Here is a 12,445-nt window from a genome sequence, read left to right on the forward strand (position 1 = left end):
TAGACAATTGCAAATTGTTCACTTACATACACTATATATACATCAAAACACTTGTCTAAAAAATGGTCCAGAATATGAAAGGTGCACAAGCTTTTCCTAAAAAGGTCTAACATCAAACTATTGTGTTTTTTTGATGTTCTTTATTATTTATTTTCAAAAAAGAATTCAACTTTTGCTAAAATTGAAGAGTCATCTACATCATATATTAATTTAAGCCAAATTTCCTATCAGTCAAAACTGTAAAATATGACATGAAACTTATAAAAAAACCAAAATAAGAGAGTGGATGTGTGACTATTAATGATAATTTATACAATAATATGAATATGCTCTCTATAATACAAACATGAATGTGATCTCTGTTGGATATTTTAGTGTAATTGGGTTAACTTGTTTGATCAGTATTGTCATAATAATACATCATATAGGATTGGTGGTGCGGAGTGCACGCCTATTTGAATTTATTATGACCTTAGGGGCGAAGCCCCTAAGGTACGGGGGTCCGGGGGCAGCGCCCCTGGGAGCGGGGTCCAAGGGGCGGCAGCCCCTGGCGGGGTCCAAGGGGCAGAGCCCCTGGCTGGGGTCGAGCTGAGTAAAAATCCCTCCGAAAATTAAATTTTCGGAACTTGAGGGACTAAAAATGGCAATTTCGAAACCTTGCAAATAACTGCCTTCTGGTGGATTTATACAACCCGTAACAAACTTTCTGATCATTCTTTTTCTTCCTTCTTTCTGGTTCTTTTCTCTCAAATAATAAACACACAGAACGTACTTAATTCTCTGAATTGTATCCGATTGAATAGTTTGGGTGAACCGCCAAATTGATTCAATCTGAAAGTGATTACACGCCTTTCAGAGTTTGATTATATCCGGTTATCTGTTCGTTATTCACGAATTTCCCTAACAATCTCAAAACATACATATATATCTTACATTATCACAATCACTATATGGATACATATATTCACAAATATTTTACTTGCAAAATGAAGCAAGAACTCGGCGAGGTTGTGTGATCAATGGTCGCCGGGAATGCATGACTGCCAAGTTATCTAGCAATAGAACATCACCCTTTTGCCATTGTAGTGCAACACACTCTTCATCAAAGATTTTCGCACAGTCACTAGGAACATCAGTTGGCAGTGGTTTACCATCACTAAACATGACTGCTTTTGATGGATCGTCGTTTAGCTTATCTTTCATTTCTCCTACTAAACCATTAAACCAGATTTTGCGATTTCTTACCTCATCGTATTTAAAAGCAGGCATAGGCCCCATTATAACCCTCACAGCACCATCCATCCACTCTAGCTTCATTCTTAGCTTTGCAGCCCTGTCATTCGGGTCAAACAAACATTGCTTATTACATCCAAAACTTGATATCTTACAAATTGAGATACACGTGTTTCAGTGTGTTATTCATTTGCTATAAAGATCAACAAAGTAATTATTTAAAAACAGCAAAAGAGTTTTCTGTCACATAATTAGTCCATTTGACCCCAAAAGTCAACTGTAACATAGGGTGCCATATATAAATGGAGAAGGGCATAAATTAGTGGATCTGGGTTACACTAATAAATCATACGGGTCAAGTGCCTTCAAATTTATCCAAAAATGGAACATGTCAAATGGTCCTGAATGGGAATAATACCACCTGAAATGAATCTCTAATGAATACAACTCCTAAAAGGTTCTACTTCAAAGATTTATATTATTGTTGTAATAATCTTGTTTTTAACTATATTTCACCCTTTAATCTTCATTAGTTTTGTAAGATATGGCCAAAAAGTAAATATTGATCTGTTGTCCAATCTGGATATTAAGTCATTATCTGTGGATTTAATCAAACAGTTTAAAGATTGAAATGCTGTGTATTTCATTTTGTTTCTTTAAGTGCTGGTGTGTGATTGATGCTATGATCAAACCTTTCTTCTGCGATCGCCTTCTTGTCTGTTGTGAACGTATCCATCCAGCTACGACCGACTGGTGATGAAGGATCAGACTCTTCTCCAAGAACTCGTGAATATATCAGTCCTTTCTCTTCCATTTCTTCAACAAATTTCGGGTGCTTCTGTTTCATCCTTTCATATATGACATGACTTAGCGCTATACAAGTTTCTCCCCCACTTCCTGGTTGTTCTTCACAGAAGAAAAACAATTTGGATGGGAACACAGGAGCCTGTCAGAAAGAAACTAAGTGAAGTCCAATTCAAGTATACTGATCAAGTAAATATGACTTTATCCATAATGTTCTTACATGAGACATTTCGTGATGAAAGGGAATGTTCTGGTCAGGTGGAGCTTCATTAGCTGTGTAAACACGGCCAACAACTTTAGTCCTGTAGGCTGCCCCACCGATGGGGTGGCAAAAATTCTCATACCCAGAAGACTCAACTACTTCGTTGAAGTCAGAAGCAGAGGAAACATCAAATCCTCTGAAAAGAATTGCACCTGATCGATGGAGGATCGAATCCAACCATGATCTGTTTACTTTGATGGCTTCGGTTAACTTAACAGTTTTCGCAAGTGTAAGGTTTGGAGAAAGAACCACAGGGAAGAGAACTCCATCCCCACAATTCTGTTGTGGTAATAACCCGACTACTTCATGGAACAAACTCTCTTCTGCCATGTTTGACAGTGTTCTATCCAAAATATGTAATTTTAACAGGGAATTATGCTCCTTAAATTCAAAACTGATGGAGATGTTTAACAATTAACAAAAAAAAAAAAAAATGAACGTGTTGACGTCTGATATCATAAAGAATACTAATATTCTACAGATTATAACACATGGGAGATTGTTCACCTAATACATAATATACACTAAGACGCATGTCTAAAAAATGGTCAAAAAGATGAAAGGTACACAAAGTCTGTCTAAAATGGTTTAAATCAAACAATAGTGTTTTTTAGTGTCTTTGCAAGAAAGGTCATTATTTTCCAACAAGAGAGAAAATATATGGTTCAAAATGTAATCGTCATTTTTTTCATTTTTACTTGCAGATATACGGCTGCAAGTATATGTCAAGGTGGTTTCAGTAGTGGCCTGCGGGCATGAAGGACGTTCAAGTGACTGACAAGCATACACCTTTCTTCCAAGGTGTTATATACACATACTTTATTGAGGATTCTTTTGCAGTCTTCTATGATATCATCATTCACAACTTTACCACTTCCAAGCTCAGCAAATGCACTCTTATCATGAATTTTACGACTACCATGTATTTGGCTGGTCAAAATGGGTTACACAGGAGTTACTTGTCCGAAACAACAAAAGCTACATTTTGCTAATCAGCAGGTCACTAGTCCTAAAAGTTACTGTCTGATATACATATGCAACAATAATCTCGCGGATTTGACCAAGTAATTTGGGTCTGGATGCATATTGACTTTTACAAGTGTGCACTCCATGCCTTCCAACCGGTATCAAGTACTCTAGGCATCCCATCATTACACTTAAAGACATATTTATTTTCATTAACAATACATAGATTTATCTAAACTCTTTGGTTCTAGCGAACTTATTTCCAAACGTTTATGCAAGAAAAATTATTATACTGCAACGAGAAAGTGAAATATGGCTATTCAAATGGAAGAATATAATAAGTACTTTTTTCTCTTTATCGTCCTGTCATTTGCAAATGGCTGCAAGTACCCGGCGAGGTGGTTTTAGTAGTGGCTCACGGGCATGAAGAACCGTCAAATTATTAACAAGCATGACATCACCTTTCTTCCAAGGTATTATAGCACATTCTTCATCCAGTATTCTCATGCAGTCTTCCATGATATCATCATCCACAGCTTCACCATTTCCAAGCTCAGCAAATGCACCCTTATCATGAATTTTACGACTACCATGTACTGGACCAGTCAAATTATTGAACCACGTCTTCCTTTGACTTTCCTTGTCGAATCTGATGGCGGGCATTGGACCTGCTATAACTTTGGCAGCATTTCCCATCCATTCGAGCCTTGTCCCCAGCTTCGCTGCCCTATCAATAATCAAACAACATTATTAAGTTACCATTTTAATATTCTTAATGAGTCAAACTAAAGTTAGCTAATTTTCTTGTGTAATATGATTTTAATGTACAAAGATTCACATAAACCTTTCCTCTGCAACTTTCTTGTCATCAGTATTGTACGCTGACTTCCAACCTCTACCAGTGGACGATGATGGTTGGTCCTCATCACCTGTCAAAATTATATACGTCACTCCATGCTCCTCGAGACGTGCAACAAACTCTGGGTGCCTTTCTTTCATCTTATCGTATACTATATGACTCAAAACTATCGGAGTCTGTCCCCCGCTTCCTGGTGCTTCTTCACAATAAAAACATATTTTGGAAGGGTAATCTGGAACCTGTTAGAAATGAATTGTTGGTGGAGTCACATAAGCTAGGGAAAGCGGTTACCCCTACTCATATTGCAAACTTTAGTGACTACTAAGATGTTAGCTCAATTAAATGAAAGAATTAGTTACGCACATATGCCATCTCATGATGGAAAGGGATTCGTTTATCAGGAGGAGTTTCATTAGCAGTGTAAACCCTGCCAATTACTTGGGTTCTAGAGGCCCGCCCACCAATGTAAGGTGCTTCAGGGTAGCCGAAAGCTTCCACAACATCATTAAAGTCAGAGGGAGAGGTAACAGGGAAGTCTCGGAAGAGAATAGCACCTCTTTCCTTTAAAAGAGAATCCAGCCATGGCATCTCAGCTTTGATAGCCTCTTCGAATACTGTAAAACTAGTGTTAATGGTTGGGGACAGCACTGCAGGGAACAGAACACTGTCACCATAAGATTTTTGCTCGGGTAATACTACTTCTTTGAAGAATCCTCCGATGGCCATTTAGACTGTGGCTCTAATAACTGTCTTTAGATCTTTTGCCTCTAAGCCAAGGTGTGTACATATATATTAACTTAGACGACTATTCTAACTATCTTAATATTTTAAATTTTAATGATGCTAACGATTGCTTCTTTTTTTTTGCCACAAATAACTAGGTAACTTCTTCGCTGTGGTCGTCACGGAAAGGGAGATCTTTTGTTGCCAACGAAGGGTGCTAATGATGGATATTTTAATGACAGAAATTTGCATAGAGATTCGTGATTAACAATGCATATTTTAGGATGCATAGTAATATTCAAAATAGCCCCCATAGGTCATATCATTTCAAGTTTAACGAGCATTAAGATTACTTATTTGTAGAAACCATAGCTCATTGATCAATCTGGAACAATCTTACATAATGATTTGATAAAGAAAATAACAAACTTAAAGAGAAAAGGAGTCAAAGAAATTCGAAGTTTATTCTTTCTTAGATGATGAGTATATACAGATAACAACAACCTAGAAATTGTTACTATAGCAAACTTATCTTACCATGGCCTAAATGATGAAATGACAAGTTGGATCTGAAGTAACTCCAACAATGCCATAACTAAGTTACTCCAGTCTTGATGATGTAATGACTTCAGTCACTTTCATGTCACTTACACAGGGATACAAGTATGTGACGAGGTGGTTTAAGTAGTGGTTGTCTGCCGTGAAGGGCCATCAAATTATTAACAAGCAAAATATCGCCTTTCTTCCAAGGTATCAGAAAACATTCTTCTTCCAAGACTCTCAAGCAGTCTTTCATAGCATCATCAGGCAGAAGATCGCCATTTCCAAGCTGTGAGTAGCGTGATCATGTACATTACTATTTATAGAGCAAGTGTTACTAATTGAAAGATTATTGAACCAAGTCGTATGTTGAGATCCCTTATCAAATCTGAAGGCTGGTACTGGGCCATTTATTTCTTTTACGCCAATTTCCATCCATTCCAGCTTTGTTCCCAGCTTTGTCGCTCTGTATATCACACATTATAGATATCGTAGAGTTGGAAAACCGACCTAACTACTTGTGGGTTGACAGATTTGGGTCATGTTTTACGTTTCACATCTCTAATGAACCAATTCAATATACTTCCTTAACGAGGCTACAAGTCAAATGGGTCGAAAATGGCATAACTTAAATAAAAGAACACCTTATACTGTAATAAAACGGTTTCTGTAATTATATGTAACACAGTAATTACCTATTTCAAAAATTTTATACCTCCGCCCGAAACTAGTACCAAAATTATCTATTTTTTAGCTGAAGCAGTTTCCAAAAAGTCCGACCCATCCATTTTGCCACCTCACATATAATTTATGGATTAGCATAAAGTTGGTCTATTATCTTGTGTCATGACTTATAAGTTTTAATTGATGTAGCAGATCACGAACCTTTCATCTGCAACCTTTTTGTCATCTGTCATGTATGTCGACTTCCAACCTCGGCTAGTGAGCATCCCTATTCCCTAACTACTTTTTTATAAGTCAATCTATTTCATTTGCAGGAGTCACCGCTTTCATCTGCAGTGTATACCCTCCCAATGACTTTGACTCTACGGGCTCTTCCACCGATGTAAAGCGCCTCGGGGAAGCCAAAAGCTTTCAAGATGTTACTGAAATCTGAAGGAGTTATGACAGGGAAGCCTCGAAAGAGGATAGCCCCGCTCTTCTGTACAAGAAACTCCAGCTATGGCTTCTCAGCTTTGATGGCGTACGTATTTAAAGTCGCATAGTGTAAAATATGTGTTTGTATTTTGCTGAAAGAATCTTTGGGTGGCCATTAATTTGGGGTGTGTCTGTAGTACGTAGTGTTAGTTGATTTGTTGAAGATATTTTGTTTGCCTCTACTTGTAGTACATGCATGTGTGTAGTGGCCAGTGGGTATACTAATATATTTGTTTGTTTTCATATGAGTTTATTATCATGTCCAAATTAAGCTAATCCGTTTATAAAGATATATCTATCCGGCCTGCATAAACTTTATAGATCTTTGTAAATGAACTATTGTCAATCTAACCATTTTTGTTACTATACGTTATGGAAAAAATTATCTTTATACAAAATAACATATGTATATAGTACGGCTATGGTCCCATGAACAAGAGAATTGAAAGAAGATTTTGTTATCAAACGAAAACTATCGAATAGTCTTATCGTTATATAAAAATACTATTGAAAGAAGAGTTTGTATATGCATTTTTTTTCTTAATAACGTGTGGATAAGAACATCATTAAGTATCAAAACTATCAACACATCAACAAGCAGTCAAGTTTTGTGTTGTAGTCTGCATCTTTATCAATCGATTCTCAAAGTAACTGCATATACACATCAACACACGCCTGATTAAATTATAAGCTCATGATTACAACTTAACTTTTCTTGGTAGTTTTTAATGAATAATCTTTGATGCTCAAAAAACCCAAAAATTACCACACGTACTGGTTACCTATAAAACTCCAAAAGATGCAAAGTAGCCAGACAGTGTTTTTTTTTTCACCTTGATAAAACATCAATGCACATCCGCACATGCAGTGATTAATTTCAAAAATATCATCACTTGCAAAGGGATGCAAGTATGCGGCGAGGAGGCTTTAGCAGTGGTTGTCTGCTGTGAAGGACGGTCAAGTTATTAACAAACATAACATCGCCTTTCTTCCAAGGTATTATAGCACATTCTTCTTCCAAGATGTTCGAACAATCTTCCATTGCATCATTAGGCACAGTCTCACCATTTCCAAGGTCGACATATGTACCCTTGTCATAAATTTTAGCATCACCATTCACCGGGCCAGTCAGATTATTGAACCACGTTTTGCGTTGGCTTTCTTTGTCCCATCTAATGGCTGGCAGTGGACCTGTTATCGTTTTCACACCATTCTCCATCCATTCCAGTTTTGTTCCCAGCTTTGCCGCCCTATAATTATTTATTTTTAGTTTTTTATTCTTTGTATGTAATATAAGGTTTAATCATTAAATTAGTAATGTTGCGAATTAAGCACAAATGAACCTTTCTTCCGCAACTTTCTTGTCATCTGTATGGTATACAGACTTCCAGCCTCTGCCAGTGAAAGACGAATGCTGGTCCTCGTCACTTGTTACTATTGTATACGTCAATCCGTGTTCCTCTAGCTTTGCAACAAACTCTGGGTGCTTCTTTTTCATCTTCTCATATACGATATGACTCAAAACTATTGGAGTTTGTCCCCCGCTTCCTGGTTCTTCTTCACAAAAGAAAAATAACTTGGATGGAAAATTCTTAACCTGTTAGAAACACATATAAAAAAAGGGTAATTGGATGGAAATCCCTTGATCCCATGTACCATTTGGTACCCACTAATCTTTCAGTCAGGCTAGTGTCCAGGTGATTCTCAACCATTTAATAATCCCCTGATTATCTGAAGTTTGCCTTTGACAAGACTCGAACCCAAAATCTCCAATGGAAAGTGGAGGCCGGTGGTCATTGGGCTATATATTACCCAATGGTTTGTTAGAAACACAAAACTACTTTTCAAAAAAAAAAAAAAAGAAACACAAAACTATTTATTAGTTAAAGTATTGATGAACTAGCAATGTACGTAATTAAACATTAAAATGGAAGGGTATATATATATATATATTTACATACATAGGTCATCTCATGATGGAAAGGAATTCGCTTATCTAGAGGGCTTTCATTTGCAGTGTAAATTCTACCAACTACTTGGGTTCTTGAAGCTCGGCCGCCTATGTAGAATGCTTCAGGGTACCCGAAAGCTTCCACAACTTGATTGAAATCAGAAGGAGTGATAACCGGGAAGCCACGAAAAAGAATAACGCCCCTTTCCCGTAAAAGAGATTCCAGCCAAGGCTTCTCATCTCTGATAGCCTCTTCAAGCGCTTCTAGTACTTTTTCTTTTGTGGTAATTAATTTTGACGTTAACACAACTGGGAAACGAATGCCATGGCCATAAGACTTTTGCTCGGGTAGTTCCACTTCTTGGAAAAATCTGCTTCCAGAGGCCATTTCGAATTAATGTGTACGTTGTTATGCCGTTTGATATTATTTATGCCTTTGGTAATGATCGATGATCGAGAGTAGTGTGTATATATATTCCCAAGTACTAAAATTAATTAATTAATGCATTAAATGGATCGATATAACTTATATAAAACAAAGAATACATCGATTCTCAAACTATGCTTTATAAGCTGAAAGACTAGATCCATGCTTGTAATTTGAATCTTTGAGTTAATTTGGTGTTTCCAAAGTTTAATAGAAGGGGATACAAAAATAGAAAAATAATGTGAAACATATCGCTACATGTATGTCTTTTCTTCAATTCCTCCTCTCTCTCTATGTACCAAACATCCTCTTTGAAATGTTTCCTCTCTTTCATCCCCCAATGAGAATATTCAATTTTGTTTTTCTCAAACAACGCCGCCATTCTTTCAAACTTGGTGGGTTGTCAACCCACCTTTCATCTCTTTTCTCACCACCCACTTCTAACCAATCACAGCAAGTCACCTCAACTCCACCACTCACTCATCACTCACTCACCACTAATCCAAATTTCATTGGTATCCGACCACTCACTTCACCACTCATTATACAATTTTCATTTTATTTAAACATTAAATTTCATTAAACTAAAAATATTAAAATACATAAACATTACATAAACCATAAAACAAATTTTAAAAAAATAACATACTAGAAATACTTAAAAGATATAACATAAATAATAGAAATACGACTACTACTCATCGTTCAGCTGGAGGTGTGGTAAGTTTAGACCCGCTAGATGCTCTGTCAGATTATACCGGAGACGTAAATGTACCTCCTCGTCCTGTATCTCCGGTAAGGCGTCCCGATGACTACTTGGTCGGACAACTGGATCTCCTATATGAACTGGGTAGATCACACGACCACTATCCTTAATGACCATGTTGTGTAGAATCACACACGCATACACCAAGTTCCTTATTGTTGCTAGTGACCATTGTCGAAACGGTCTATCAACAATATGCCATTTTCCTTTGAGAACACCAAATGCCCGTTCAATTTATTTGCGAACCGCCTCTTGTGCCGTTTTGAACATTTTTTCTTTCTCGTCGGTCAGGTATTTGTACGCTTTAACAAACGTAGAACATGTAAGATATATGTCGTCGACTAGATAGTACCCACGTCTATACGTACGCCAATTTACAGAGAATGGACAGTAAGAAGTAGTACCCATACGCTCGGGGAGGAACAAGGTAGATTGTTGCAGCACATTGATGTCGTTTAGAGCACCCGGAGGACCAAAAAAGGCGTGCCATATCCATAAATCCTGAGACGCCGTTGCTTCCAACATAATACTAGGGTACTCATGATCACCCCTTTTGTATTGACCCCTCCACTCCATTGGACACATCTTCCAAACAAGATGTGTACAATCTAGACTACCGGTCATTCCAGGTAAGTGATGTCTCTCTTCGTGTGCTTGAAACGAACACTGGAGATCATGTGTTGTTGGTTTACGCAGATATTCGGTGCTATAAGTGTCAACGATAGTGTCACAAAAACTTGAAGACATTCACGTGATGTTCTCCCAGCCATCTCTAAATACTCGTCGTACTCATCAGGAGGATTACCGGTTGCAAGTTGTCGGATGGCAGGTGTGCACTTCTGTATCGGTGTAAAACTCTTGGCCAACCGGGCATCATACGAGTCCTGAAAATACGCGTATCACGACTCAAGATCATGCACGATCTTTAAAAAAGGTCTTTTAGGCATACGATACCTATCTTCAAAAAAATCATCGTCGTATTTTGGTTCTTCACAAAAGTAGTTGCGGTGCAACCTTTTTGAAGCAGTCCAATGGTTGCGGTTCACGACTTTACGTTTCACCCGTGACCGCGCCGTAGAACTTTCGGCTTCTTCGGACTCAATGGCATTCGCAAACACCTCTAAACTACTATCGTTGGACCATTCGAACGGTTCGTCGATGATTGTGGTGGAACCAATATGTTTTTGCATTTTTATTAGTGTGTATATATGTTTGAGTTGTAGTGTGTTTTTTGAAAGAGAAAGTGAATGTGGTGTGTGTGTTTTGTAGTTGTAGTGTGTGTGTTTTGTGTTGTGAGTTATATGTATATATAAAGTAATAAAGTATTAAAAAAAAAGAAAGAAAGTAGTCGTTTGAGTGGTCAAAAGAGTCGTTGGAAGCACCTCGATCCTCACTCCCGCGCATTATCAACCGCGTGGTCTGACCACGCATTTCAACCCCACGACGTGCGGTGGCTTGATGGCGGCGGTGTTCCGTGGTGGCGCCGCAATGACCACGCATCGAACTTTCGTCGGGCCAACGCCCTTACAAGAGATCGATCATGCTCACATATATATTACGAGTATGAAAACAATATGTGGTAATTCAAAATTAAAGAAAGAAAACTTATTTATTTTTTCTTGATAAACTATTTTAGAAAGCGCAATCTAATATGATTTTGTTTTCTGTTTTTCATTTTTTATATTTTTTATTTTGGAAAACTAGTCTAGAAAACAAATGAGTGGTTTCCCCAATCTTAACTTCGTAAATTTCCATCTTTCGTTAATTTTAAGATTCCTATGAAGTAATAAGGGAATTAATGAGGAAAATTTTAAGGATAAATGTGGATAATGGAGATTTCTGGGTGATTTTGGTACTAGTCGAATTCAGAAGAGTATTGAAGTGGGAAATGATTTTGGTGGGAAAGGTTTGTTTTATTTATTTAAAAATGGCTGGAATTTACATTATAGTAGAAGTAATGGCTATGGGCTGCTTTGTATTATTGAAGATGGACGCTTATGGCAGATTGGGCTTCAGTATTCTGATGGGCGTGTGCTGATTTGTGGAATTCGTATAGCCCATGGAATTTTTAGCTTTGAATTTGTTAAGTCCATTGTTATTTTATGTGGGTATTTTGTGTTTTTGAATATTGTCTAGATGATCCATAGTTTTGGTTTTAGAATAATGAAAGATGTTTAATTTTGGGATTTTGCACTAAAGCATGTTTTAGTGTAGTCCCCAATAGGTATGCCCATAGTAGTTTGTATTCTTTCATTCTTTGTGGTAATATATTCCGAGGGGCAAAGCCCTATTTACCCAAAAAAAGATTGCTATGAAGAGTACGTGGTTTATCTATAAATTCTACAATTAAACTGGTTGCAAACGTGTGTAGGCTACGTGTATTTGTATAGCTTGTGAGAAAATGTACATTTTTTTTCCTACTGCATGTAGTATTTTGTTTCTTATACTATCTCTAATAGGGATGTTTTTGGACGCCCTTGGGTGCCCTTAGGTGCCCTTAAATATCCTTTGCGGTTGAAGCTTGTCCAAAACTAAAGATTTTTTGATGCATGCCCTTACTCAAGGGCATGCCGTTAGGTGCCCTTACTTATATTTTGTTTGTTTTTAGTGGAGTTAAATGATATGTAAGGATGTTTATATGGTTGGGGATAAAATTATAGGATTTTAAGGATTTATAAGGATGTGTAAGGATTTGTAAGGATATGATGTGACACCTCAAGGACGCCTAAGGACGTCCTTAGCATTGGAGGGGGCGC

The 12,445-nt window shown here is 37.4% G+C and overlaps 4 protein-coding genes and 1 pseudogene across 4 annotated transcripts; all 5 read right to left on the reverse strand.

The window, feature by feature from the left end:
- Positions 1 to 975: 975 nt before the first annotated feature.
- LOC122589102 (clavaminate synthase-like protein At3g21360) lies at positions 976 to 2,647 on the reverse strand. Its single transcript, XM_043761346.1, has 3 exons — positions 2,258 to 2,647; positions 1,926 to 2,179; positions 976 to 1,333 (listed from the first exon to the last, which is right to left on the reverse strand). Exons 1-3 carry the CDS (start codon positions 2,627 to 2,629, stop codon positions 976 to 978), a joined length of 984 nt encoding a protein of 327 aa, XP_043617281.1. The 5' UTR covers positions 2,630 to 2,647.
- An 814-nt stretch (positions 2,648 to 3,461) lies between these two features.
- LOC122589671 (clavaminate synthase-like protein At3g21360) lies at positions 3,462 to 4,850 on the reverse strand. The gene is made up of 3 exons (XM_043761986.1): positions 4,488 to 4,850; positions 4,110 to 4,363; positions 3,462 to 3,992 (listed from the first exon to the last, which is right to left on the reverse strand). Exons 1-3 carry the CDS (start codon positions 4,848 to 4,850, stop codon positions 3,632 to 3,634), a joined length of 978 nt encoding a protein of 325 aa, XP_043617921.1. The 3' UTR covers positions 3,462 to 3,631.
- Positions 4,851 to 5,290: 440 nt separating this feature from the next.
- On the reverse strand, positions 5,291 to 6,634 carry LOC122589670 (annotated as a pseudogene).
- Positions 6,635 to 7,434: 800 nt separating this feature from the next.
- LOC122590258 (clavaminate synthase-like protein At3g21360) lies at positions 7,435 to 8,884 on the reverse strand. The gene is made up of 3 exons (XM_043762589.1): positions 8,507 to 8,884; positions 7,889 to 8,142; positions 7,435 to 7,795 (listed from the first exon to the last, which is right to left on the reverse strand). The coding sequence occupies exons 1-3, from the start codon at positions 8,882 to 8,884 to the stop codon at positions 7,435 to 7,437; spliced, it is 993 nt and encodes a 330-aa protein (XP_043618524.1).
- A 1,039-nt stretch (positions 8,885 to 9,923) lies between these two features.
- On the reverse strand, positions 9,924 to 10,879 carry LOC122588358. The gene is made up of 2 exons (XM_043760465.1): positions 10,644 to 10,879; positions 9,924 to 10,395 (listed from the first exon to the last, which is right to left on the reverse strand). The coding sequence occupies exons 1-2, from the start codon at positions 10,877 to 10,879 to the stop codon at positions 9,924 to 9,926; spliced, it is 708 nt and encodes a 235-aa protein (XP_043616400.1).
- Positions 10,880 to 12,445: the final 1,566 nt, after the last annotated feature.

Source organism: Erigeron canadensis, chromosome 2 (assembly GCF_010389155.1).
Source record: "Erigeron canadensis isolate Cc75 chromosome 2, C_canadensis_v1, whole genome shotgun sequence".
NCBI lineage: Eukaryota > Viridiplantae > Streptophyta > Magnoliopsida > Asterales > Asteraceae > Erigeron > Erigeron canadensis.